Source organism: Prinia subflava, chromosome 4 (assembly GCF_021018805.1).
Source record: "Prinia subflava isolate CZ2003 ecotype Zambia chromosome 4, Cam_Psub_1.2, whole genome shotgun sequence".
Classification (NCBI taxonomy): Eukaryota; Metazoa; Chordata; class Aves; order Passeriformes; family Cisticolidae; genus Prinia; species Prinia subflava.
In genome coordinates this window covers 38,475,597-38,499,424 of record NC_086250.1, presented here as the reverse complement: position 1 = coordinate 38,499,424, position 23,828 = coordinate 38,475,597, and the positions used below count along the sequence as shown (strand labels likewise).

Here is a 23,828-nt window from a genome sequence, read left to right as displayed (position 1 = left end):
CTCAAACATTTCCAGCCCCATTAGTTACAAAGTGCTAAACCAAACGTGTATTTATTTCCCTCAATTGATGTTGTCTTTCCCATTTTTACAGACCTGTGAGTTTTCTAACTAAGCATTACAGAAAGTTCTTGTCTCTGAAGTTTCATAAAGTATGAGTAAAAGACAGGAATCTCTCCTCTGAAGCATTTATCCCAAAAACTCAGCTCCTGGATTGTCTATCAGGAGATCTTCTTAAAAAAAGAAGATGTATCTCCAGCATAGAAGAAGAGAGTTTATTTTCCTTTGGAAAGGAATCTAAACAGAACGGGCTATGTTGGCCCTGCCCCTCATTCCTCTGGTACGAAGCCCAGAGAAGAGGTGACTCTCTTTTTGTAAATCGCCAGCTGTGCCAGAGGGCTCTGCTCAGTGGCAGAAAGAGCAATTCAGCAGAGGGGAAGTGGGGAGAGACACTTACCTGAGAATGTTAAGGCAAGACAGGTAGAAACCAGGACGTGAAATAAAGAATCCATTTTCCCTCTAGCAACTCCCCATGCTTCTCTTAAAAAAACCCACCTCAGATAAGTGAAGCGAAGGCTAGGAAGGAAATGTGCCTTCACGGGGGAAAAAGTCAGTGACGAGCACTTCCTTCTATTCAATTGTTTTGGGGGGTTTTACAGCACTTTGTCCTTTTATATGATTCTTCAGTTTACTGGTTGGTTTATTTTGGAAAAATACAAGCAAAAGAGAAGTTTTCAAACACCTGGGAAATTTTATAAGAGATTTTATTGAATCTCTTTAGACTAAAAGAAAGGGGATCATACGTTTGTGTAATTTGTTGCCTGTGAGCTATTACAAATCTATAGGTCATCTGGGTAATGTTGACTAAGTATATTCTATATTATCCAGGCAAAAACATGTATTTTTTGTAACTATACACCATCGAGGAAAATCTCTATATATTTCTAACTCCACAAGTTCTAAAAGCCTAGTGGAGGGTGGGGAGGAAGGGGAAGAGGAGGAGGCAAAGCTCTTGCATCTGTACCAGGTCTTACAGAAACTCCCTCTGAGGAATCAAGTGATGCTGGGTTTGCCCTCCCATCAGGTAGTGCTCCTTGCTCCATGTCAGCTGGGGATTGCCTGTGTCCTCTGGATTGGTTCCCAAGTGGTCTGAAGCCATGCTGGAGGCTGACCAAATTATGCTGGGCTGAGCCTGTTTATGGTGGTGCAAGAGTGTGTGTGCATTAACTACTCTAGGCAAGAACAGAGACTTCAGTTAGTATTTTATATTAAGGGTAATTTATTATCAGTATGAAGCAAAGTCAACATCACCGCATTAAAAACTCATTATACCCTGTAAACAGACCTCCCAGTGCTGTAAGCCATGATGCCTTCTTCGTATTTCTTAAAAACAAACTTTTACTGAACAATAAGGGAAACAGTCATAGCAGCATTTTCTTTCTTGTATAACCTGTCATGGAAGAGTCCTTTTCACTAAAGGCATCTATCTCTTACTGAAAGAAATAGAGCAGATAAACAACATATGCAAAAAATTTCGGTATTAATAAAAGACAGACAAATATTCAAAATCCTTACCATTTAATATATGCTACAAAGTTTCTTTTAAAAGTAGAATGACTTTCACAGTTTACAAATACACTGGATTCAGGTCTGTAGCAGAAGCATACTCTAAGACAATTAACAGTAATCAAACAGTAAATACATACACACTGAATAACAGACATTGTGCTCTGCAACTGCTCTGTAAGACCTACAGTAAATACACATTTAATAGTTAATAGTATGAAGAACATATATTTCCATATAAAATATGAACTGCTTTTGAATATTTTCAAAACCAAGATTTTTATTTTTTTTATTATCTCCTTTTTTTGATCCATAGTTGAACACTTGCAGTTTTAGCAGCAAGAATATTATGTGGCCAAGAAACAAGCTCACCACATAATCAGTAATAGCACTTTACAGTACAGTTGACAGTCCATTCACAAGACAGTTTGCAAACGTCAAAGCTTTTATACACTTGTTAAACATTTCTTCTGTAGAAGTCCCAATGTCCATCTGACTGCAGCAGTAGCACATACATACATTCCATATGGCAGATATCAGCATTACAGAATTAAACCCACCTTTAGATACATACACAAAATCCATGTGTAGTTTCAGTACAGTACCTTCTTTATAAATCATTTTTGGGAAGCTCACAATACATTCATATATAGTAAGGGTCCAGCAATCTCTGTATCTTTGCCAAACCGTCCACAATCCTTTCAGAAGTTGGCCTCAAAGGCGTCTTTCCCACTGCAGTAAACTCCTTGAAGAAGCTGCTGGTAGGTAATGAAACAAATTACCTCAAGTGACTGACATTCGGTTTTACCCTCCTCGGCTTCACTGGACAGCTTCTGCAGAAAGTCTGCTTTCATACAGACTCAGTGCATGGTGCACAAATTCATACTGCTCGCTGGTCTGAACCATTCCACCCCTGGAAAGGAAACACACTGCACTGAAATCTTATGTCTTAAGACTGCAACACCCTCCAGCTCCTGCCATCTCCATGACCACCAGATGACATAAGCCCTTTTCTCAGTTTTTGACTTGAAGAGTTTGCTTGATTAAGTGAGAGATTTTGTCAGAGCAGAATTACTTTCTTCACAACTTATGCCATCCAGCACATACCCAACATGAAGAATTCCCAGTTCCATCAGAGTAAGAATTAGAGAAGACAGCATCTAGCATCTACAATGTTAAAACATACATTTCAAATTCAGTACATTCAAAGAGAATTTTGCTCAATCACTTGGGCAAGGAAGGCCAGATAGATGGATGCAGCATTATCACTCATGGAGCAAGGAAGTAGACAGAATCTGGCCTTTCATTTTTGTCCTTTACTAAAAATGTAACCTTCTGTGACCTGCAGATGGCCTGTGCAGAGAACAGCTCTTCCTGTCCTCTTTCTAACGCCTACAATGCATCCTGTCCCAACAGCCACCACCTACAAAATTTTACAGCAGTGAATCATTTCACTACCAACAATGCAAAAGAGTTTAACCTAACCATAAAAAGAACTAGTTGCAGCCAGCTTGGATTAAATGCCTACATTTTATACATTCCCTGACAACAATCAATTTTCAAGTGTAAGTATGAGGATCAAGCCCCACATCTCCAGTGCTGGTTGCAGTGTGGTAGGACAGGAATGTCCTACAGGAGTTAGGAGTGATAGGAGTGGTACCACTTAGCTCTGAAATTAAACTGAGCCTCTTTCTGTCAACACTGAGGTACTCCAGGTCTCCCTTCTCATGGAACAAGGCCTCAAGTTTACTTAATTCCACTTCTATTATCTCATCTGCCAAGGTATTCAAAGCTATTTGCTCTGCTTCTAGAAACACAGGCCCCTGGCTCATCCTCAGTGTACCCTGGAACAGCTAGTTACCTTTGGGATGATGAAAGAGTAAACAGCCTTAGTGAGAAGGAAGACATTAAGATATGTGTTGCATCTGGCTTTGGTTAGATCTTCATTGGAACATTTAAATTTGCAAGGTATTTGAATCCAGAGCACTGTTGGAGTCAGATATCTTGCAGGAGCAGGTCTGAAAATCTCATGAGATCCCTAACAATAAATATGGTACTGATATATACTGATATATCAAGCTATTTGAAAAATGGTAAAACTTCCTCAACAAGTATTATCCTTCAGTATTAGAGAAGCTTATTTACAACCACAAGGTCCTTTTATTTTCTTCAGAGCTACTGGATGGCTAAATGGCTACAGTAGGAAAACCATAATTAAAATAATATCTACTTCTTTAAGCAAGTGACCAGCAGTCTGTGTTCCTCCAATGGGCTCAGGCAAATATAGAACACCTTTTAGTAAGCTGCATGGCTATTATGATATGCTATTCCTAGGAACAAAATCACAGGCTCTTAAATGGTCTCATTCAGCCCAAAATGCAGCACTTGTAGCTTTGACAACAAAGACATCCACAAATTCATAACTCTTGGCTGCCCTTTGCCTTCAGCTACTTTCCTCTGTGCTTGTCCCCTGCCTGGACATGCAGCAAGAAACTAAAGGTGATGGGAGGGCTTTGCTCTGGTCCTCTGTGCTGCCTAGTCTCCTTCCTTCCTCCTTGCTGCTGCGTCCTGCTCTGCCCACGCAATCCCTTCCCAAACCGCTTCCCTCCCTGCCCTCCTCATCAATGTTCCCCCAGTGTTCTCTAAGGGAGTGCACTTCCCAGGTTAGATCCGCTGTGTGGAAAGGGTGGAGGAAGGGAACATATCCAGGGAGAAGGACTTAGCAGAAAGGGCAGATTAAAACAATTTTGGCTGCACTAGGCTGTGTGATGGTGATCCTTGCTCCTTCCTCTTCAGTGCTGAAACAATATACAAAACCCCAAGAAAGTGTGTGTAAGACTGGCGGGGGCTGAGCCCAGCACCACATCTGCCCTGTGTTAGCAAGCACAATTCAGAGGTTATGATGCTTCTGAACTATGGCATGTATGAACAAACAGTCCATATCTCTGTCAGCTTAAGGGCATATGAGTCTTATTCAGAGGTTCAGATAACTTAGCCTTGCCAGTGCCATTATACATGGGATCTATTGAACCATAGTACCACAAAATGGTTTAGGTTGGTAGGGGCCTTAAAGACCACATAGTTCCAAACCCCCTGCCATGGGCAAGGATACCTTCCCCTAAGATTAGGTTGCTCAGAGCCCCATCCAACCTGGCTTTAAAAACTTCTAGGGATGAGGAACTGAAGAATTTCTTCCTAACATCTAATCTGAATTTACTCTCTCCAAGTTTAACATAATTAGCTCTTGTCCTATCACTACAGACCCTGGTAAAAAAACTTTCTCTCTCTTACTTATAAGCCCCCTTTTATATTGAAAGGCACAAAAAACATGTCCCTGGATCTCTCTCTAGGCTGAACAGCCCCATCTCTCTCAGACTTTCTTCATAGGAAGGGTGTTCTGTCCCTCTGACCATTTTCATGGCTCCTCTCTGTATCCACGGTAGCAGGCCCATGCCTTTTTTGTCCTGGGGACCCCAGAGGTGGATGCAGCACTCCAGGAGGGTCTCACCAGAGCAGAGCAGAGGGGCAGGATTCCCTCCGTGGACCTGCTGACCATGCTGCTTTGGATGCAGCCCAAGATACACTTGGCTTTCTGGGCTGCAAGTGCACACTGCCGGCTCATGTCTAATTTTTCATTTACCAATATCCCAAGTCCTTCTTACCTTTGTTCTTATGCAAGGTTCACATTTAGTAGCAGGGAATTATCTGTGATCCCAAGGTATTGGTTTGTGGAAATGTCTGTGTGGAAGAGTGTTCCAGAAGGAAATTTGCTCAAGGAGGGAGGTTTCCTCTCCCGTGTCCCTAGTGTCCAGAAGGGATGTAGCCACAGCTACAGCACCTCTGGGTGTGCAGCCTTCGTCCATCTGCAGCCTGCACTGCCAGCTGCTCTGTGAGCTGCTGGGCTCTTTGCTTCTTTGAGACTCTTTGAGCTGGTTCTTGGAAGAAACAGACCCTGGTATCCTGAGGGCTTAGGGACTGTGACCATCTTTGCTTGGGTAGCAGTGGGTGCATAAAGGGTCCTTTACCCTGTCCTCTGCCTTGCTGCTAGTGCAGCTGCATGCAGTCTGCTCCAGAATGAATGTGATGCAGGGTTTTGGGTTTTTTTTTTTAACCTGAGGCCATTAGTCAAAACACTTAAACAATGAATTGACGCACACTGGAAACTCTTTTCATCCTGTCTGAGGAGCCAAGAGCAAAGTTATCGGATGTCATTCCAAGAATGTGCCTTTAAGGTTAAGAATGTGCAAAGTTTCTCAATGTCACAGTAAGTCTTGAAGATGCCTCACATCAAACATTTCCTGTTTCTGTTGCAAAATATAAAAAATGAACTGAGAAAAAAAAGCAAGCTGAGCAGACCTGTGGGTCTGTCTTTTTACAAATTCACACAGACTATGGCTGTGTTTCCATCCTGGGCCAGTATTTTAAGTGGATGGTCCATTTTCTCATATCAGCTCAGCACTGATGATTCAGATCCATCCACCCCTTAACTTACACTAAACAGCTAAGAAGAAAGTGGTACCTGCACATACCCTTACCTAGGAACAGCTCTGTCCTGTCTCAATCCTTGTTGGAGTGCTATTTAAAACTCTGTTTCCAGGGAGAGCTACATGGGCCATTAATTAAACTATTTTCCAGCATAACTTTTGCCGCCATCTGCAATTTGCCTGGATGCTTGTTTGGTTTTCATTGAATATTCTGGGCAATAGGGGTGTTTTGGTAAGTCACTACAACGCCACTCATGAGTCCCTCAAGTTAGCTCTTTTCTTTTTTCCTATTCCTATTGCTTGATTCACTTTGGCAGAAATGTGGTCATGGACTCATGTGATAAAAAGTCCATATCCCTGAGTGTGGTCATTCCATCAGTAACCTGTGTTTGGAAGATGCAGCTCTGAGCATAAGCTAGAGCAGCTGGGAACTTAGTGGAGACAGGATAAAATACTCAGTGTACCTCCTAGTCAGGTTGCTGGATCCCAGGTGGTCAGATAAAACCATCCTGTTCTGCTAAACTCCCTTTTTTTTTTTTTTGAGGCCAATCTGATCCACAAAGAAAAAAACTGCAGCTCAGCTGCTGGCCAGCATAAATGAGGAAGACAGCCTCAGCACTGCTCCTGCTCTGCTCGTACTCCACTGCTGAAGTTGGCTGTGCTGGTGTCTGCAGTGCAACACCGTGATGGCCACAGCCAGCTCTTGCAGCCAAGTTTTGTGGGCTTTAAGGGCATTTTGCCAGCTTCATGACGTGTAATGACCCTGTCTCACACACCACCTGCCAATCACCACCATGTCAGGACTGTGACAGCAGGGGAGGCCAGACTCAGTGAGCTTAGTCCATGTAACAGTGACCCTTGCCTACTTTATGGACCCATGATCTTATAGGGCTGGCAGTGGCCACTGTAGGCTTAGGGGCTTCTAAGTGTTGCCTTAATAATCATGACTATAAACTGACTGCCAGTTCAGTGAGATTCATTGTGCAATATGGCCAACTGGAAAAAAAAAAACCAACAAGAAAAGACAGATTCTGGTTACTGAGTTTTATCCAGAAAAATGCCTTTAAAAGTTAAAACAGAGATATACTCTTTGTCTCAGGCAATGCCTGAGAATATGAAGCAAGACCTCTGTAGTCTATACACTAACCTGAAACTTGAAAAAATACAGAAATGTACAAATCACAATATTTAACAATTCTTACAACAAGTTTTGCGTCATGGAAATTGCTGTTATGAATGTTGTATTTCTGTCAGATTTCCATTCTCTTTCCAAGTTTATTTAAGATACTAGGATACTAAAAGAAAGTTCATTAGGCAGATCCATCAATAAAATTGTATTGTCAGTTAATAATGGTGAAAATATGGGTTGTTTTTTATGTCTGAAATGGGGATATGAAAACAGGCAGTTGAGACCAGAGTTTGCTTCCACTTTTCTATAGTGCATTGTAAAAGCAATAAGAAAAAGGTCATATCATAATAGAAATACTAAAATGGGGAAGAATATTTCAAACATTTCTCAATAAGACAGATAGATATTCAGAAAAGAGAGTTGGAAATTTGCAGTTGATAATTTAAAACAGAGTAAGAATTTTTCCCTCAGCTATTCCTTCTTATTTTGCTGCTGAGGTTTTTAGGTCAATAACTCCCCTTGGAGAATTTTACACTCCAAGTGTAAAATGTTGCCCTATAAGATCATATTACAATGTCTAGTATGATGAAGCCATATGGGAGGGGAAGGCAGAGGAGATGATCCATGAACACAGTCAGCTATATGGATTCTGGTCCTTCTGCACTTCACAGTTCCAGTACCTTTCAAAGCTCTTCACAACACAAAAAAAATCTGTATAAACCCTTTAACCTAAGCTCCTTTTCAGCATTTGCACTCTTATAGATGTTTTTAATTTAAAGAAAACATGCGTGTCAGAAGAAGTTAAGATACTTGCAAGGAGATTATATGACCTGGTACCTACAGCAGAAGAGGAGACTCATCTATCTCATCTATTCTTGGTGCAATCATGTTTATTTATTTTATACAAAATCCCGTTTTTTCAAGCAGAATAAGAAAGAAAAGTACAACCCAACAGTTTCCATTATGCACAATACCCACATCCTTCTTTAAAACACATATCCCTCTTCAGCCATGATTTGACAAAACAAAGCACTCTGCAACAGTGCTGACTTACACTGTTCCTGCTCCCAAGCTGTGAATTCAGTCAGGGAACTGATCTGACTTCAGAAAAATCTGGAACAAATGCCTTGGTATTTTCTTAGGCTGGGTAAATTTGTCAACTCAATTCAAAAGGACCCCACAGCACAGGTGAGGAAACTGCAACAGCACCAGATTTGTCTTCTCCAGTGCTCAAAGAAACTACTCACTCAGTGAGCCTGTATTTCTCTGTCAATCCAGGCTCAAGGAAAATCCCTTGTCTCCATATTGCCTCACCTCTCTTGTGTCCTAATGGGATGATGCAGACAGCAAGCAGAAAGTTCTAGGGTGGGGGGAAAAGAGAAGTGACAAGTCCCCAGCAACTACAGGATTGTCATTTCAGGGGAATTTCATTCAATGGAATTTTCACCCAGAAAACAGCATGATTCCTTATTTAGGACCTAAATACAAATGTGACCTTGAAATACCTTCAGTTCATATGGTCATAAAGCTCAGCAAAAGAAATGGCAGCCATTTAATGTAAAGTAACATTCAACTGTGAAAATGTTTTCAGAATCATTACTGAATCATTACTGATCATTACCAAATCATTTTGGTAATGATTTCAGAATCACTGACTGATTTGTGACTCTTCTGGAACTCACCGATCCACTCGTAGCTGGCAGACAATGCTCAGTGCATCTACAACTCCTTCTTCCTTTAACTGCTGACAACCAATGGCTGTGGCAATAAAACATCCAGTTCTTCCTATACCAGCACTGAAAAGAAGGCAAAATTTAATAGGGGAATGAAGTTCACAGATCAAGGAGTTACATGGAAAACACTAAATATATACGAAAACCCAAAAAAATATGAAACATGGAATTCCTAGAACTCACAGTTCCTGGGTGCATGTCCAGCAAGGCTGACTTCTCAGCTCACTTTCATAGAGGGAAATGAAAGTGTGCACTGTTCCAGCAGTCCAGTTGTGGGTAATTGTGAAGCTTACATTTTTTCAGATTGCACACAAGTGTATGGTAAAAAACCCCAAGCTTCATTAGCTCTACAAAGTGAGTATTCTCTGGCCCAGTCCAAGCAAATGATAGAGATAAGCACTGATAAGGGGGAGAAGCCAACCAAAAGACAAAATTCAGTAGGGCTTTATGTTTAAAGCCCTCAAAGTATACAGGGGTTCTGCTAACCATGCCTCTAACCATGAAGGCAAAAAAGACCTAGACCCATGCTGATGAAGTTAACTCTCTCTCCTGTGATTCTGTAGGATGGTGAAGGATTTGATGCCATAGCTCCCCAGATTTTTTTTATGCCTGCTGGGAAACAGCCATTTTGGCATTATTTTTATCCCTGAGGCCTCAACAATTTTGAGAATCTCTTCCCCCTTCTGTTTCTTGCTTAAGTAATGTGGAATGCAGTGCAGCTCATGGCTTTCATGCTGAATGGCAGGAGAATTGGAGGAAAATAGTTAAAACATGAATTTGGGGTCCAGATCTTCATAGCCCTCTCACTCAGACAAAAAGGGAAGAAACTGTCTGACTGGAAAATGGAGTGTGAGATTTGTAGACCACAGTGTAGTGAACATATAGATAGTTGAGTTGTGACTGAAGAACTATGAATTTTAATCACAACTGTGATGATATCTTAATCACAATTGAGAGGATATCTCTTTAATCATTAATAAATGCCTGCCTATGCTTACAGACCTTACTGTCATGTCACTCATCTCAGAAGGACATCCCATTCTTCTGAAGACCTTCATTACTGAAGATCCGTACTAGAAAAAGGGAAATCTCAATAGCCATCACAGATTTCTGCATTGTTAGGGAAACTACAATTCCTGATAAATACAGCTGCATAAAATTTGGGCAAGTTGCTTATTCATCACATTCTAGTTTCCAAAGATTATGGGTGGTACAAATCTGTCTTCCATTTCTCTAAATCTCCAAATATGGAACTAGAAAGAAGTTGTTCAAGATGAAAAGTTCTGATTTAATGTATTTCTAGGAAAAAAAAGTATTATCCCAACTGAAAGAGATGTATTTTCACTGTTATGAGAGAAACCAAGTAAGAAAACACTAATTTTATTTTTACTTTCTGTGTCGCTTCATCTACTTCTTTTCACCAATATAACAAATCCAGTGCTATTTCCTATTACTTAAATTGCAACATGGAGTAATGAATCAATATAAAGCAATAAAATCGAATTATTAGAATTATTAGAAGGTCATTCTCTGGCATTGTAATTTGTGTAAGTAAAACTCTGTTCTTGAGTACTGAATAACACTTGAATATCCAACCAACTGCTTTTGTGAAAATGTTCACAAATTGTAGTACTGATGTGTTTTGGTCTCCAAATTTGTACCTGATGCTTGCTCTTCAAAACTGACTTGCTTTGCAATATTTTAGCTTACTGGTCACCAGGTACTGCATCTGAATTAAGTATGTAATCATGCAACAAGACAAAATAGTAAGCAAATCATAAATAAGATACAAAAGGAAAATAATTTTTCCAGCTGGTCTTTAAAAAGCAGGGTTCATTAACAGAAATAGACAACAGTTCAGAAGCGATCTGCTAACAACAAGGGAATTCTCTCCAAAACTCATATCCCCAAATATGAACTAAAAATGTCAATTAGCATGAAGAGGAATCTTACTTTTCCCCAAACACGTTCTTTAGCGGGGTTATTTGATGCAGTGTGCTGTAGCCTTGCTTTAGGTAGTCACTTCAGAGAAGGACTGGCTAATTACCTGCAGTGCACAATGACAGGCCCTCTGCCTGGTGATTCCACCCTGTCCTCTTCCACATCCAGCATGAGCTGCAGCAGAGGCTGAGCGCTTTCGGGGGTTTTGTGGTCTGGCCAGGATGTGTACCAGTAGTGCTTCACACTGCGGGACTGACTTCCTTGCTGAAAATAACACAAAGATTTTATATGAACAACTGTGTTCTTTTTATTGCTTACAATGTTATGGTAGAAAGACAGTAAAGTGTTAAGAGATTAAACAATTTTTATGTTAGACTTGGAGGATGGAACTGTGGATGGAACTGATGTGCTTCCAGACACCTAATTGTAAGAAGGATTTGTGCACCTGAAAACTTGGCTGTTTTTCCAGCTGTGTAAGTTCTGTTTTATCCATCTGACTATTGACTTAATGACTGTATTGTCAATAGGGAACTGTCAGAGGTCTGTGATATATCAGCAACAACATCTAGAGAGAATAGCTTAATGTGGGCTTCTGAATTTCTGAATTATCATGTACTTCTACCTTTTAAGGTTCTTATCATTAGGGTCTGATACTAAAATTACAAGGGTATTGAAGTTAAGATGCAGAAGAACTGCCCTTCTAGTTTAATAAGATATCCCAGTTTGATAAAACTCTGTTTGTTATTCTCTCCAACAGAGTCTACTACCACTTACTTCAACAAGGGGCTAAGTACGGGCTAGGGTAATTCATATTGGATGATATGACTTCTGCTTACCTCTCGGTGCTGGGGCTGAAACACTAAACAAATTTTCCCCATACATTATTTACTGTAATGCTCTGTCAGGAGTAGCAGGCCAATCTGATAGCATGAGAGTGTACTATGAGGAGTTAACTCAGAAGAGGGGCATCTGTCTTATTTTGCACAACTAATATTTAGTGAGAACCAGGAAAGCATGAAGATTTCCTTATTTATTTGTATTTTTAGCTTCTCGGATAGGTTATAGTTGCACTTAGCACACAATATGAGCAGCATATCTTTTTTTAGAGCGATGCTATGCTAGTTCTGTCATTAACTAAAATCCCTTTACTTTGCCTTGGCAATGCTAGAAGGGCCCCAAAACAAACACAGTTCTAGACAATGAAACTTGGACTCTTTTTTGAAGACTTTTCTATTGCCAGAGTGATATGAAGTGGCAATACAATAAGTATTCCAGTACTTTGGTCTCAACCCTACCTTGCAGCTTCATAGCTCCTCCTGCAAAAATTTATACCCTTTAATAAAGCAAATATTTAACTTTATTTAGCATTAAAGGAATGAGAGCATTGTGAATTGTACTTCTCAGATGCAGATTATTACCTTTATTGTAAGCTGACGGACAGTATAGTTTTTGCATTCTTGCACACTGTTCACAAGGACTTCAACCTTCCCGTAGATTCCTCTTTTTTCTGGCCAATAAAGCACACATTTCTGGAAAGCAAGCATCAGTGTCATCAACAAACTGGATCCTGGAGCCATATTCATATCTAATTTTACACAGAATGTATTTTTCTGCAAAATTCAGATGAATTCAATGAAAGTGTTATTAATGTCAGAAGAACTCCTAAATAAGATTTTGCAGAGTTCTTACTGAATGACTTAGGCCTGGTTTTCAGAATCTGAGTTTTACAGTATAGATCTTCTCCACAGAACAATTTGCACAGCTGTTTTTATTCTTAAAAGCTCAGTGAAGTTTAGTTATAGAAATTATTTCCCACATTTAAAATTAAAGAGTTTTTTTTCCTAGAAAACTCAAAAATTCAACTTTTGAAGGTTTGTCTTTCCCAATGGGATTTCCCTCTGAGCAAGAGATTCATAATTTGTCCTCTGCTCACAAGACTTTTTATCCTATTTACTCTCCTGGGCCCTGATACAAGAAAGCATGTAAAAGTGTCCTTAGATCTTACAAAAGTCAATTGGACTTAATGTGCATGTTAAAGTATTTTGAAGAACCTGAGCTTTTTTACTATATAAATTTCTGGAAATTAGTGTTAAAAAATTTCTTTAGTCTTCCTAGGGCTACACAAAATTGTATGCAAAATTCTCAATGAATCAATAGTGTTACACTATTTCAGCAATTTATCCAATAAACATCTACTAAAAAGGAGATGAAGAAACAGTATTTACAAGGCAAGTAATTTTATTTTCTCCCTGCAATAGTTCACTTATGTTCAAGTCTTCAAGTATTTATTATCTTCAAGTATTTATTTCAATTACAGTATCTCCATAGGCTATATGAAAACAAATATCTCTGTTGTATAAATACTTCTCTAGAAATGGATGCTTTTTCCCTTAAGAATGTAAGGTGTTTGAAAGCCACATTTTCTGAAATAATGCTGCCCAGCCCAATTCATTCATTAAATAAAAGGACACCTCAACACTTAAAGGAAACCGTCTATTTTAATATCCAATACACAGGTATAAAACCCCAACCAACCAAATAAACAGACAAAAAACTCCCAAACCCCAAGAGAACATTTCTACAATAATAGGAATCCCAGAAAGACCTTGTTTGTATTTCCTTATAAACCCTTGCTGAAGCAACTGGTATACATGTAGATAGATAGTAACCTATATTATGCAGCAAAATGAAACAATCCCTTTAATATAATTAATTGCCATAAAGCATAACTTCCAGTAAATACTGCTAAAAATGATCCAGAAAAACAACCAGTGAAATGCAAGCCTTTACCACCAGGTGTGATATTTAAGTTGCTACTCGATAACCCAATAGTGGATTGAACTGAATCACCTCAGTTGCATAAATACTTTTCTAAAAATAGATGCTCATTACCTTAATAGTGTAAGTGTGTGAAAGCCACATTTCCTGAAATAATGCTGGCCATTCTGACTGGTTTCGTTCAAGTCCTGTCTTTTGCAGAACCACTCGAACGTCCTAAATTTGCTGCCTCCCCGAAGAGATCGAGAATGGCAATAAAATACTTAGAAATTTGTACAAAAAAGAGCGTTCACAAGTTCCAGAGTTACCCATGTGACACATATAGTTACTATCATCTGCCAGATCTGCAGTTCATGCCCCTCCCTGGGAGTGTAGTTTTCAGTGCTAATATGGGAAAAAGAAAAGTCTAAATACACAATTGTGCCCTGACAATCAACAATAGTTGAGTAAACTCCTGAGACTTCTTGATAAATGCGAACATGCAATGCTCATTACAAAGCCTTCAGGCACTCCAGAAGAGTGTTTTTCTTGACTCTTTCCCAGAACTGGAATTGGCAGCTTGTGCTGGGTGGACAATGAAATGTGCCTGTTCATTAAAATAACTTTCATTTAACAGTCCGTCTACATTTAGTGAGATACAATGGATTATTTTTAACACTGTTGCTGTGCATCTTTTAAAAATAGTGTTGCTGCTTTAAAAATAGCCTTGAAAATACAGGTGGGATAAGCTGATGCAAGTGCTTCTAAAGAGTGGAGAATTCACATGTTTCTGAAAGTTAACTGAAAATAGGGAAAAAGATGGCAATAGGAAAGATAAAGTTATCAGATATGCAGAAAATAATATATAAAACCTCAGGACCATAACAAAAAAAATTAAACTGCCCCAAGTCCAAGTTACTTGGACATAAAAGATTCTTCTCTAGTAGGTATATTTTAAACCTGTTCAAACATCAGATATAGTGGATGAGGAGTCTGGTGTCCAGCCTCATGTGTGCAAGCAGTAAAAACTCACTGCACACAGTATTTATCAGAAACTTCTAAACATGGCCCCTCCCCACCCCCAACTAAACATTCCCTGACAAACGGGAAGTTTATACAAAAACACTCTCTCACATGACTTTTAATTGATTTCAGCCTTTGTCCTTCCCCCTGCAACAGGGCTGCAGGCTTGTGCTTCCTCCCATTCCCTCTCCTGTCTCCTGGCATACCCTACCCTATGCCCATGGGTGCCAAGGCCCATGGGACTGCTCCTGAGGTGGATCTCCATGACTGGGAGGATCTGGCCCCGCCTCAGTCTGGGGCTGGCACCCGTGATTTATCACAGGCAATGTTTTCAACTCGCCAGAACTGCGCCTACTGCAGCCTGGTCCCAGTTCTGCGAATGGAGGAAGGCTGTCCCTAGTGACATGCTATTTACTGCCTTTACATTCACTGGACTTGGACCCTGCACAAAATTAGTTTAACAATTCTCAAATATTTGTGCAGTTGCTTTACTGCAACTCTGCTTCTGGGGTATTTCTCCATATAGCTATGCCTATAAATTTACACATTCAAGGTTCCAATAATACAACAGTAAAAGAATAATAACAGCAAAGCTTCTATTCCAGAATCTCTTTTTACTCCTGCCTCTATTTACTGTCACTACTAACTAAAGAGGGCTTGGGGGATTTGCCTTAATATACTGAAATCCTCACAGTTAGCACCAAATCTTCCTAAGTTCTTCCAAAACCTATCTGTGGTACCAATACCCAGCTAATAAGTAATCTTCAAAGAGACTTATGGGAAATGTGTAAAAGGTAAGATTTCTGAATTCCAGAATCTTCTTGGCTGTACATATATAAGGGTATACCATATATAGACCAACTGGGAAAAAATGTTACATGAACTATGACATGAGCTTTAAACAGCGAGTTAACAAGATTGTCCTAGACTGACAACAAGATTTGCATTATCTGAGTAATCTGATGCATCAGGCAGAATTAGTTCTCTCTTGCAGAATGCTGTACAGGATTCTTTACTTACACTTCCCAAAATATGTTCCTGTTTAACAGGTAATGTTGCTAGTAAGTTTTGAAGGCAGAATAAATGCTTATTATTGCTGTAGTACATAGCTCAATGACAAAAATCAGTTGATACAACAGAAGTCTATAAACTTCTCTATGAAATAATATATATATGTCTGTGACATTCTTACACCCCATGTATTTATCTAAATTCCACTGCTCAGTTGTTCTGACTAAACTCAGTAATATATATGTGCCTTGTGTGTAAAGCTTTGGAGGATTGTGTTCTAGAATACTAGTACAGAATTAGAGATGGACACCTTCAGTTAGTGATTTAGCTCATTCTCTCAAAGTGGGATGGATCCGCCTCTGGAGGTGACTACTGCTCTTCAGTGACCACAGAGGGTACCTAGAGCACTAGATGAGATGTGTTTTTCCTCATACTAACCCCAAAACCATGGCCTAGTTTCCAAGTTTCTCACCAGTTATTCAGGCAGAAGGTCCTTTGCTGTGGACTCTCCTTGCACAGGTAGATTTTAATTTTCTTCAGACATTGTGCAGTTTTGAGGACAGGTTTTACAAATTCTGCATGTTTTCTTTGTACAGCTGAAATAAATATGTTGCTCTTCACTCTACACTCATATCTTTATCCATCTTGCAAAAACTCATACTTACCACGGCAAGTCTAAACGATTTTTTCATCTGATACATGGAAGTAACTCTATAGAAAACCTTTATACATCATCATTTCACACAATTCCCATCGCTAATGTGAATTTGTTACATCAATGTCTTGAACTAGGACACTAATGTCCCAAATAATTTTTCTTATGCAAAATAAATTAATTTGTTGTTGAGATTGAGGTTTTTTGTGTGTCTCTCATTTGACAGCTCCTTCATTATACATTACTTCATACATTACAGTACATCATAGCTCCAATTGTGGCTGACTGGTGTTATAGCAACTGAGGAATATGGCCTATACATGAGAGTCAGTTATGGAGGTTTATTTGTTCAGGGGTGAATGTAGATGAATGGATAAATGTGCTTGCAGATATGAAGGTATTTATATGTCTGTATACTGCAGATGTACCTCCCTGAAAGTGATGGAAATAAAGCAGACACCAGAAAGGAAAAAAATACCAAGTGCTATTAGGTTAAATAAGATCTGGTTTTGACTTCTCTATAGAAAGCAAACATTTCAACAGTGAAGATAATATGCTGAGCATAGCCAATAAGAGTTTGCTTCCTTTTCAATAGCAAGCAAGGTTTCAGGAGGAACCTGCTGACAGTGGGAGAGGTCCTAAGCTTTCTAGACAGGACAGCTTGCACAAACACAGCCTCCCTATATAGCCTGGGAACGACTTGAGATTCCTCACCCTTTCTATGTGAAGGAAATTACAATTGCCAGGCACAACAATGCCGATAAACACCAGCGCCTAAAGCCTGCGTAACTCAGGTAAACACAGAGCTTCCTGGAATGATGAAAACCACTGGGCACTTCTTTCAAGTCATTCTTCTTACACTGTGTCAGATGTGAGTGTTTAAACAGTCAGCATTTCCTCAGTGAAATACTTACTCTTTTGGTCTATTAGCCTGGTTGACTGCTGTACTTTCATGATTAATCCTAAATGTGGGATTCTGATCACCTCTTTGAACAGTCTAGTGCAAAATGGCACCTGGTTTGGAAGTAAGTCTTGGGACATTTTACAGGACCAACCTACTTTTCATATATAGTTTCTCAAAATCCCTTGGGATTTAGGTTCATGTTAGAAGTCCAAACTCATGCTGAAAAACAGTGAAGCAACAGTCAAGGGCAGAAGAAAGCAGAGTATGTCTACTGAGTGCACATTTAAATGGAGCATTGGGTTTGAGCCCTGGGAATGCACTCAGACTCTTGCTCCTTGATCACTCAGACTAGAAACTGTTTAAACTCTGTTGCTCTACCATCATGCATCTGAGTTTGAATAGCAGGGGTGTGAGCGTAGCAGGGGACATATAGCCCTGGTGCTTCTGTGGTAGTGTGCTGAGACTTGATTGAAGCACCTTCCTGGAGCTGGGAATCCTTACAAAGTCTGGACTCAAGAAAAAAATCCATCTCCTTTATTTCTGGTTCTCTCTTGTCCACAAGCCCTGTAAACCACTTCTTTAATACTCAGTTTTCCAGAGCGGGTTTTGTGTTGGCCTTCTGCATGGGAGAGTGATTTTTGTTCCTAGTTTTTGATAATCAGAAATATGGATTCTGACACTATCAAGGAAATCCTGACAAAAATTTACATGATTACTAAATAAAGATATTGAAGATATAGTTTGGAATTGATGCAAAAGTCTTGGAATGCATAACAGGCAGTTAGTTGGCCATTAGCCACTAAAATGCAATTATCAAGTCTAATTGATACCAAGGTAAAGAGTATTATTTCCATTCTGTATAAATTCCTCTGTGATGCTGGCATCTGGGAGCCTAAACTGTATTTCTGGGATGGTCCAGAAGATTTGTAACATTGGGAATGGATGAAATCCTTGACATTATAACAAAGTGCAAACTTCAGCCATGTTAGGAAGCTGCTAATCATAACATTAACCATCTGGTCTTTATATACTAGAAAGTAAAAAGAAATACAGAGGTGACCAACACATAAATGAGGTGTTTCTTTAAAAGTTAGGAACCCAAAAGCACAGATCTAGAAAATGAAATTCTTTTTTTTAATACATAATGGCTTATGATGGTTATCCTATTGCACTTGGTGTATTTGGCTACCCCCTTATTATTCTCCACATATCTTATTAACAGATTATTTAAGAATCAGTTATCTGCTAGTTTCCTTCCGTATCTTCTGAAGTCCCTTCTATAGCATGCAGCCATAGGAATCATTTCTCAGTTTGGCTAGTTGTCATACCTCATTTTTTTCTTTCAGCTTTGTGATCATAACAATGACAGGGCTGTCTTCTTGCCAAACCATCTGCCAGAAATCATTCACGGTATTAATCATGGGTCCCTGAGTTGCAATGAAAGCCTTCTCTTTACCTCCATATCCCTGGTTAAGAAACAGACACAAAAGCATTTACTTTAAATTCATGTGATCAATCAATATTACAGGTGAATAAAAGAGCAGAAAGAGCAGAAAAATTAATCTGAAATAAAAAAAATATTTGAACTGAAAGGAGTTGCAACTAAAAGTAGAGCAGATCAGAAATTTTTCAGTAGAACAGTTTTTTCTCCGGAAACTGATTTGATGAACTTAAATGGTCCTGAGAATACAACAATTCCTCTTAAATTTCCCTGCTTACTTGGCTTCTTTTAGCTAACTCCATTTCTCCAGTTATTGGGACTTTCCTCATCCAGTGGTACTTTAATCTATAATTTAAATTGCAGCAGTGTTAACAAGCTTGTTTATACTCAACTAGCCACAGGAGAGAAAAGAAGAACTATAAAACTGGTATCTACAAAGAGTCATGACTGGAAAAAACTTTAAAATACATGATTGCTTGTGGAGTCAAAGACTCTGCTATACATGTTTTCTAAGGGAGAAGTGCCCTTATGATACTCTGTAGGAAGGACAACATATATAGGGACTATAGGGAGTCCCAAGACACACAAGCATTCAGGAGGTCAAAGAAACGTCAGGCAAACAGTGGGGAAGCAGAAGAGAGGGAAAGACAAGAAGAAATGGGGAAAAAAAGACACACTTTCTTATTTTTTGTGTGAAAAGGAGAAATTACGATTTTGTGCAGTGACAGGGTGCCCAACAGCAAGGCAGAGAGAGCCTGGCAATGTCTGAAGAGAATGAACAAATGGAGAACAGCCTGAGCTGGTGTGGGAGCCTCTAGCCTTGGGTCTTCCTTTTGGAAGCCTTTTTCCATGACAGCTGTTACTCATTGCATTAACCAGTGGGATAATCCTCAGCTGGCACAAACTGCCCTCCTGCCACTCACCAATCTGCCTGAACAGACTTTGTCCAAGACAGGTCTGTCCGGATCCCAGCAAGCCCAATGATTTTGTGTACATGGACATAAAATTTCGTTTCATTGGTGGGTTGCATTTTTTCCACAGGTGCTGACAGTTCAACTGGTGTTGGTAGCAGGAGGAATCACCATATGAGAGAGTGAAGGCTGGTGGCATAAGGAAAAGGGAGACCTCAGGGAACGCAACAAATGGCCTGGTTCTTGGATATGATGTTGTTGCTGTCCAAACAGAACCACTCTATTTAGTTACATGATGATGTCTTCATAAGAAATGCTGAAAGTACAGGCTGCACAGTGAGGCAGGGTAAGGGGCATGGTGCTGTGTACCTACATATTAATGTGCTGTTAATGAAAAAATCAACATCACTGTAGAGCTCTGTGGCCAAATTTCCATTGCACTATTACCTTTATTCCAGCTGAGGGTCTGGATAATAACTCTAAAGAAAACATTAAATTTTGCAGCTAGAGGACTACACTCCTAAAATATGATTGAAGTTGTTTCTTCGTAGTCTGTTTAGCATATACTCTGTCACGAGTTCAGGAAAGCTCTGTGTGCAGGTATGTGTGTCTGTGTGTGTGATCAAGGAGTGTAGCATTCCTGACACTTAGAAATGCTGCTTTCTAACAGGGTTCATGCTGGTTATGTCATTGTGTCATGTGACCAGTACAGGGAGTAAAATGTGAATGGCTGCGTTGTGGGCACACAATACACATACGTGTATATTTAACATGTCTGTTAATGTTCCTTTTCACAAACCTGTTACAGTATTCATTTAATTACTTAACTGTTGATTTCAGGACTATCAATTGGTATCTTGAAAATACTGGTATCTGTCACTGTTTAAAGGTAACCCTCTTTTCTTTACGCTAAGGGACTAGGTCAATATGAAACAGTAAATACCAAAGTAAATAGACATTAGTGCATGTATTTATCAATGTTTTTTATAAAATATTTGACTTTTTTTTATTACAACCACTTTTGTACATTCATGACTATGTGATCGTTGTTAGAAATGGCTCATGAAACTCTTTGTATCACACATATGTAGACAAAAAGATTTGGAATTCTCAGTGAAGATGGGTAAGAATAAAATAAATGGCATCTTGGCAAAACCAGCTATTCACATGGTAAATAAAATATTTTCTCAGAAGTACATGGAGAGTGTACATTTACTTACCCTAATGTAGTTAGCATTTATGTAGGTACTCAAGGAGTCAGATGGATTTTTTGGTTTCAAATACACTCTGCTTAGAGGATCTAAGAGCACAAGGAAGATGGAAATTAATAAGAAAACCCATAGTTAGAAGACTTCTAATGAGAATCAACGACTTTCTGAAGGAAAGAAACCTACTGTTAGTTGGGGTTGTCAAGCAGTAAAGAATTATGCACCAAATTCATCCTTCTGCAAAGGATCATCCCATGTAACAAAGGCATGGTGCTCGGCTGTGGGCACTGAAGCAACACTGTCTGGCCCAGGCAATGCTCAGCGAGGTCGAGTCTGCCCGTGCTGCCTATCGAGCTGGCCTGCCTAGACTGTCTGAAACATGTGTCCTATCATTCTACAGTGGCTCATAATTACACCAAGCCCTTTGAACTTGACTTTAGTATTTCTGCTGGAAGCTGTAGTGTTCAGACTGCACTGGACAGTTGGATTTAAATTAAGAAAAGAATCTTCTGCCTGGGATGAAATAAAATATATGTGTTTTACATCAATTTAAGTTCACTGTAAGGGGCTAGACTAGGTAATCCATATTCTTCCCTTCAGTTCTGTGTCCTGACCTGACACAATTTGTGACCATTCATGTGTACTGGACTGGAGACACAACACCAAAATACAAGAACATTTTCTTTCACACTTTTCTTCAGTCTTGGATGCTCTATAATGGAGTGGGGGCCAGTTCTATTGAGTAAAGAGCTGGGGCTTATTAAATCCCTCCTGGAAAGGAAGGTTTGACTTCTTCATTTGTGATGATGTGACACCCCCCTGCCCTCCATATAATACCATTTTGGAATTAAAGCAGTATATTCTCAAGTATGCAATGTAACAGAAAGGGGGAAACAGAAATGGGAAGCAAGGTGCCCATGTTGTGGCTTTCTAGGGACACACTTGACTTTCTTCACACTTTTTCTGAAGAAATATTCTACCCCTAACAAAATGATATTGAAATATTTCTACGCTGAAAAAAAGATCTTCTTCTGGCAATTTGTTTAAATACTTAGTTATAATTAGCAGGGGTTTTGAGAGTATACAGGCATCTATTGGTTTGGAAATAGTCTTTGGTTAGCTCCTTTTCTTAGTGCAATCTAGGCAATGCGTTTAGTGATACATACATGGGCACTGAGCTGGAAAGAGATAAGAAAACAGTGTTTAGTGTGTCGCCCTTCTGTTTACATGAAAATATATATAAATGATATATATACATATGCTGCAGCAAAACCTAGTATTTTCAAAGTTGCTTCTGCATTTTTTATGTGACTTTTCATCCTGTTCCTAAGAACACAATAAAACCTTTGCAAATCAAAGGAAGAGGAGGAATGATCCCAAACATATTTTATGTCCTTTTCCCAGTGGAGGTCACAGGAGCACCTTGGACAGGAGTGGAGCCTTTGTAGAACCCAGGATGATGCTTTGAAAGTACGTTTCTTCAAATATGCAAATGACTGCATGACTTCAAAGTCTGCACATGGAAGTCTTATCTTCTGTGCATAATAGCACTAGTGAACCCTAATTAAATTGTGTTAAAATATCTTTGTACTAGCTTTCCTAACTTTTTTCACTTAGACCCTTTTTTTTCCCTTAACAATATGAGGACAGGAAACCTCTCATTTCTTTTCAGCAGAGAGTGGTTATTAGCCATTTCCACAAATGCCTCAGGCTACGTGGCCTTGAAAAAACACACACTTCCTCTAGCTCACACAATGCCTCTGATTCTGGTGTCACTCGACCCCTACCTTAAAAAACCTCTTCCAAGCAGACTCAACATTCAGTTTAATTATTATGTCTTGAGATAAATCCCTCTGTTACTAGGGAGCAGCTAAGTCAGCTTCACAATTTCTGAGACGCCTTCCAACTCCAATCAATGAAACAAACACTGCTTCCGAACAGGAATCTTTTATAAATTAACAGTCATGATCAGTTATGAAATAGGGAAGTGCTGAGCTCTGAGATGAGGAAAACCTGAGCAATACAAGAGATCCAGAGCCACTAGGCAGTCATCAGACACAAATGGAAGTCATTAGCTTCCTCCTGAATGACAAATACCTGGGAGGTAATAATCTTATCCTTATGCATGGCAAAGTCTTGGAGTCTGAAGCCACAGCAGAAAGACAAATGTTGACTGCAAGGTTGAATTCATCAATGTCTGTAAAGCATCTGAAAATGCACTGGTGCTGCTAAGCACTTACAATTACTAATAAAGTATGTCTTCTATAGTTTTAACTGAGGCAAAATTACTGCTGGTTTTTTCCATGTATCTAGAAAGTCTGGAATAGTTCTCTCAGTAGAGTAGAAGGTGCTTCTTTTTACTCCACCTTTAACAAATTAATGTTGTCCTGAATTTATAAATTGGAGGAATAGGAGGGTGTTAAAAGGACTGTAACTTGCCTCCATGAGAGTGCCTGGGGCAGGGAACAAGCAGGGTTATACGGCAGCAGTGCTGGACAACCTCCTGCCACACCATGGATACTGGAGGATCATTCACTCCATGAATTCCATTGGTGCTTTCATTAGGGGGCAGAACTGGAGCAAATATGATTGTTTATAGTCAGAACTGAGAAGTGCAAGGCAGCTAAAAAATTTCAGCATCAAGAGAATGGTTTTCCAGCATCTGTTTATATGTTTTCATATTAAAGTGCTTTGATCTTATGATTAAACTTTCCCCTTGTCTTCAGTGGAATGTCAGAGCCAGTGTTAGCACAAGCACTTCAAGCAACGGATTGTGGACTTCTGGGTCTGACCCCCTTAGTGGTTTCTATCTTCATGTTAGTGTGAATCTGCTGTTCTGCAAGGGTGTTTTCATGCAGATTTTTGACTTGAGGTTAGTCTTCAGAGAGGGACAAGGAATGGTAAACTAATGGGTGTTGTACCTACAAAGATAGCCACAGAATAGTGTTAAACCACTTGCTCCTTTTTAAGCAAAAGTCCATGCATACTCTGACATACCACAAGAATTCTGCTTCTGGTTTGAGATGGAAGTGAGACAGAAAGTAGGAAAGATATAGGGCTGAAGAAGT

General features: G+C 39.5%; 2 protein-coding genes across 6 annotated transcripts in view; both read right to left on the bottom strand.

Moving 5' to 3' along the window:
- PTPRB (protein tyrosine phosphatase receptor type B) overlaps positions 1-579 on the bottom strand; it is a 63,040-nt gene extending 62,461 nt beyond the window's left edge. For all 3 annotated transcript variants that reach the window (XM_063396472.1, XM_063396470.1, XM_063396471.1), the window contains exon 1: positions 455-579. In XM_063396472.1, coding sequence (XP_063252542.1) covers positions 455-509 — 55 coding nt within the window. In that variant the 5' untranslated portion in view covers positions 510-579. The remainder of the gene's footprint in view (positions 1-454) is intronic.
- Positions 580-1,264: 685 nt separating this feature from the next.
- PTPRR (protein tyrosine phosphatase receptor type R) overlaps positions 1,265-23,828 on the bottom strand; it is a 140,263-nt gene continuing 117,699 nt past the window's right edge. For all 3 annotated transcript variants that reach the window (XM_063396466.1, XM_063396467.1, XM_063396469.1), the window contains 6 exons: positions 20,773-20,852; positions 18,529-18,666; positions 12,269-12,379; positions 10,957-11,114; positions 8,859-8,972; positions 1,265-2,476 (listed from right to left, as the gene is read on the bottom strand). In XM_063396466.1, the coding sequence (XP_063252536.1) occupies positions 2,383-2,476; positions 8,859-8,972; positions 10,957-11,114; positions 12,269-12,379; positions 18,529-18,666; positions 20,773-20,852 (695 nt within the window). In that variant the 3' untranslated portion in view covers positions 1,265-2,382. The remainder of the gene's footprint in view (positions 2,477-8,858; positions 8,973-10,956; positions 11,115-12,268; positions 12,380-18,528; positions 18,667-20,772; positions 20,853-23,828) is intronic.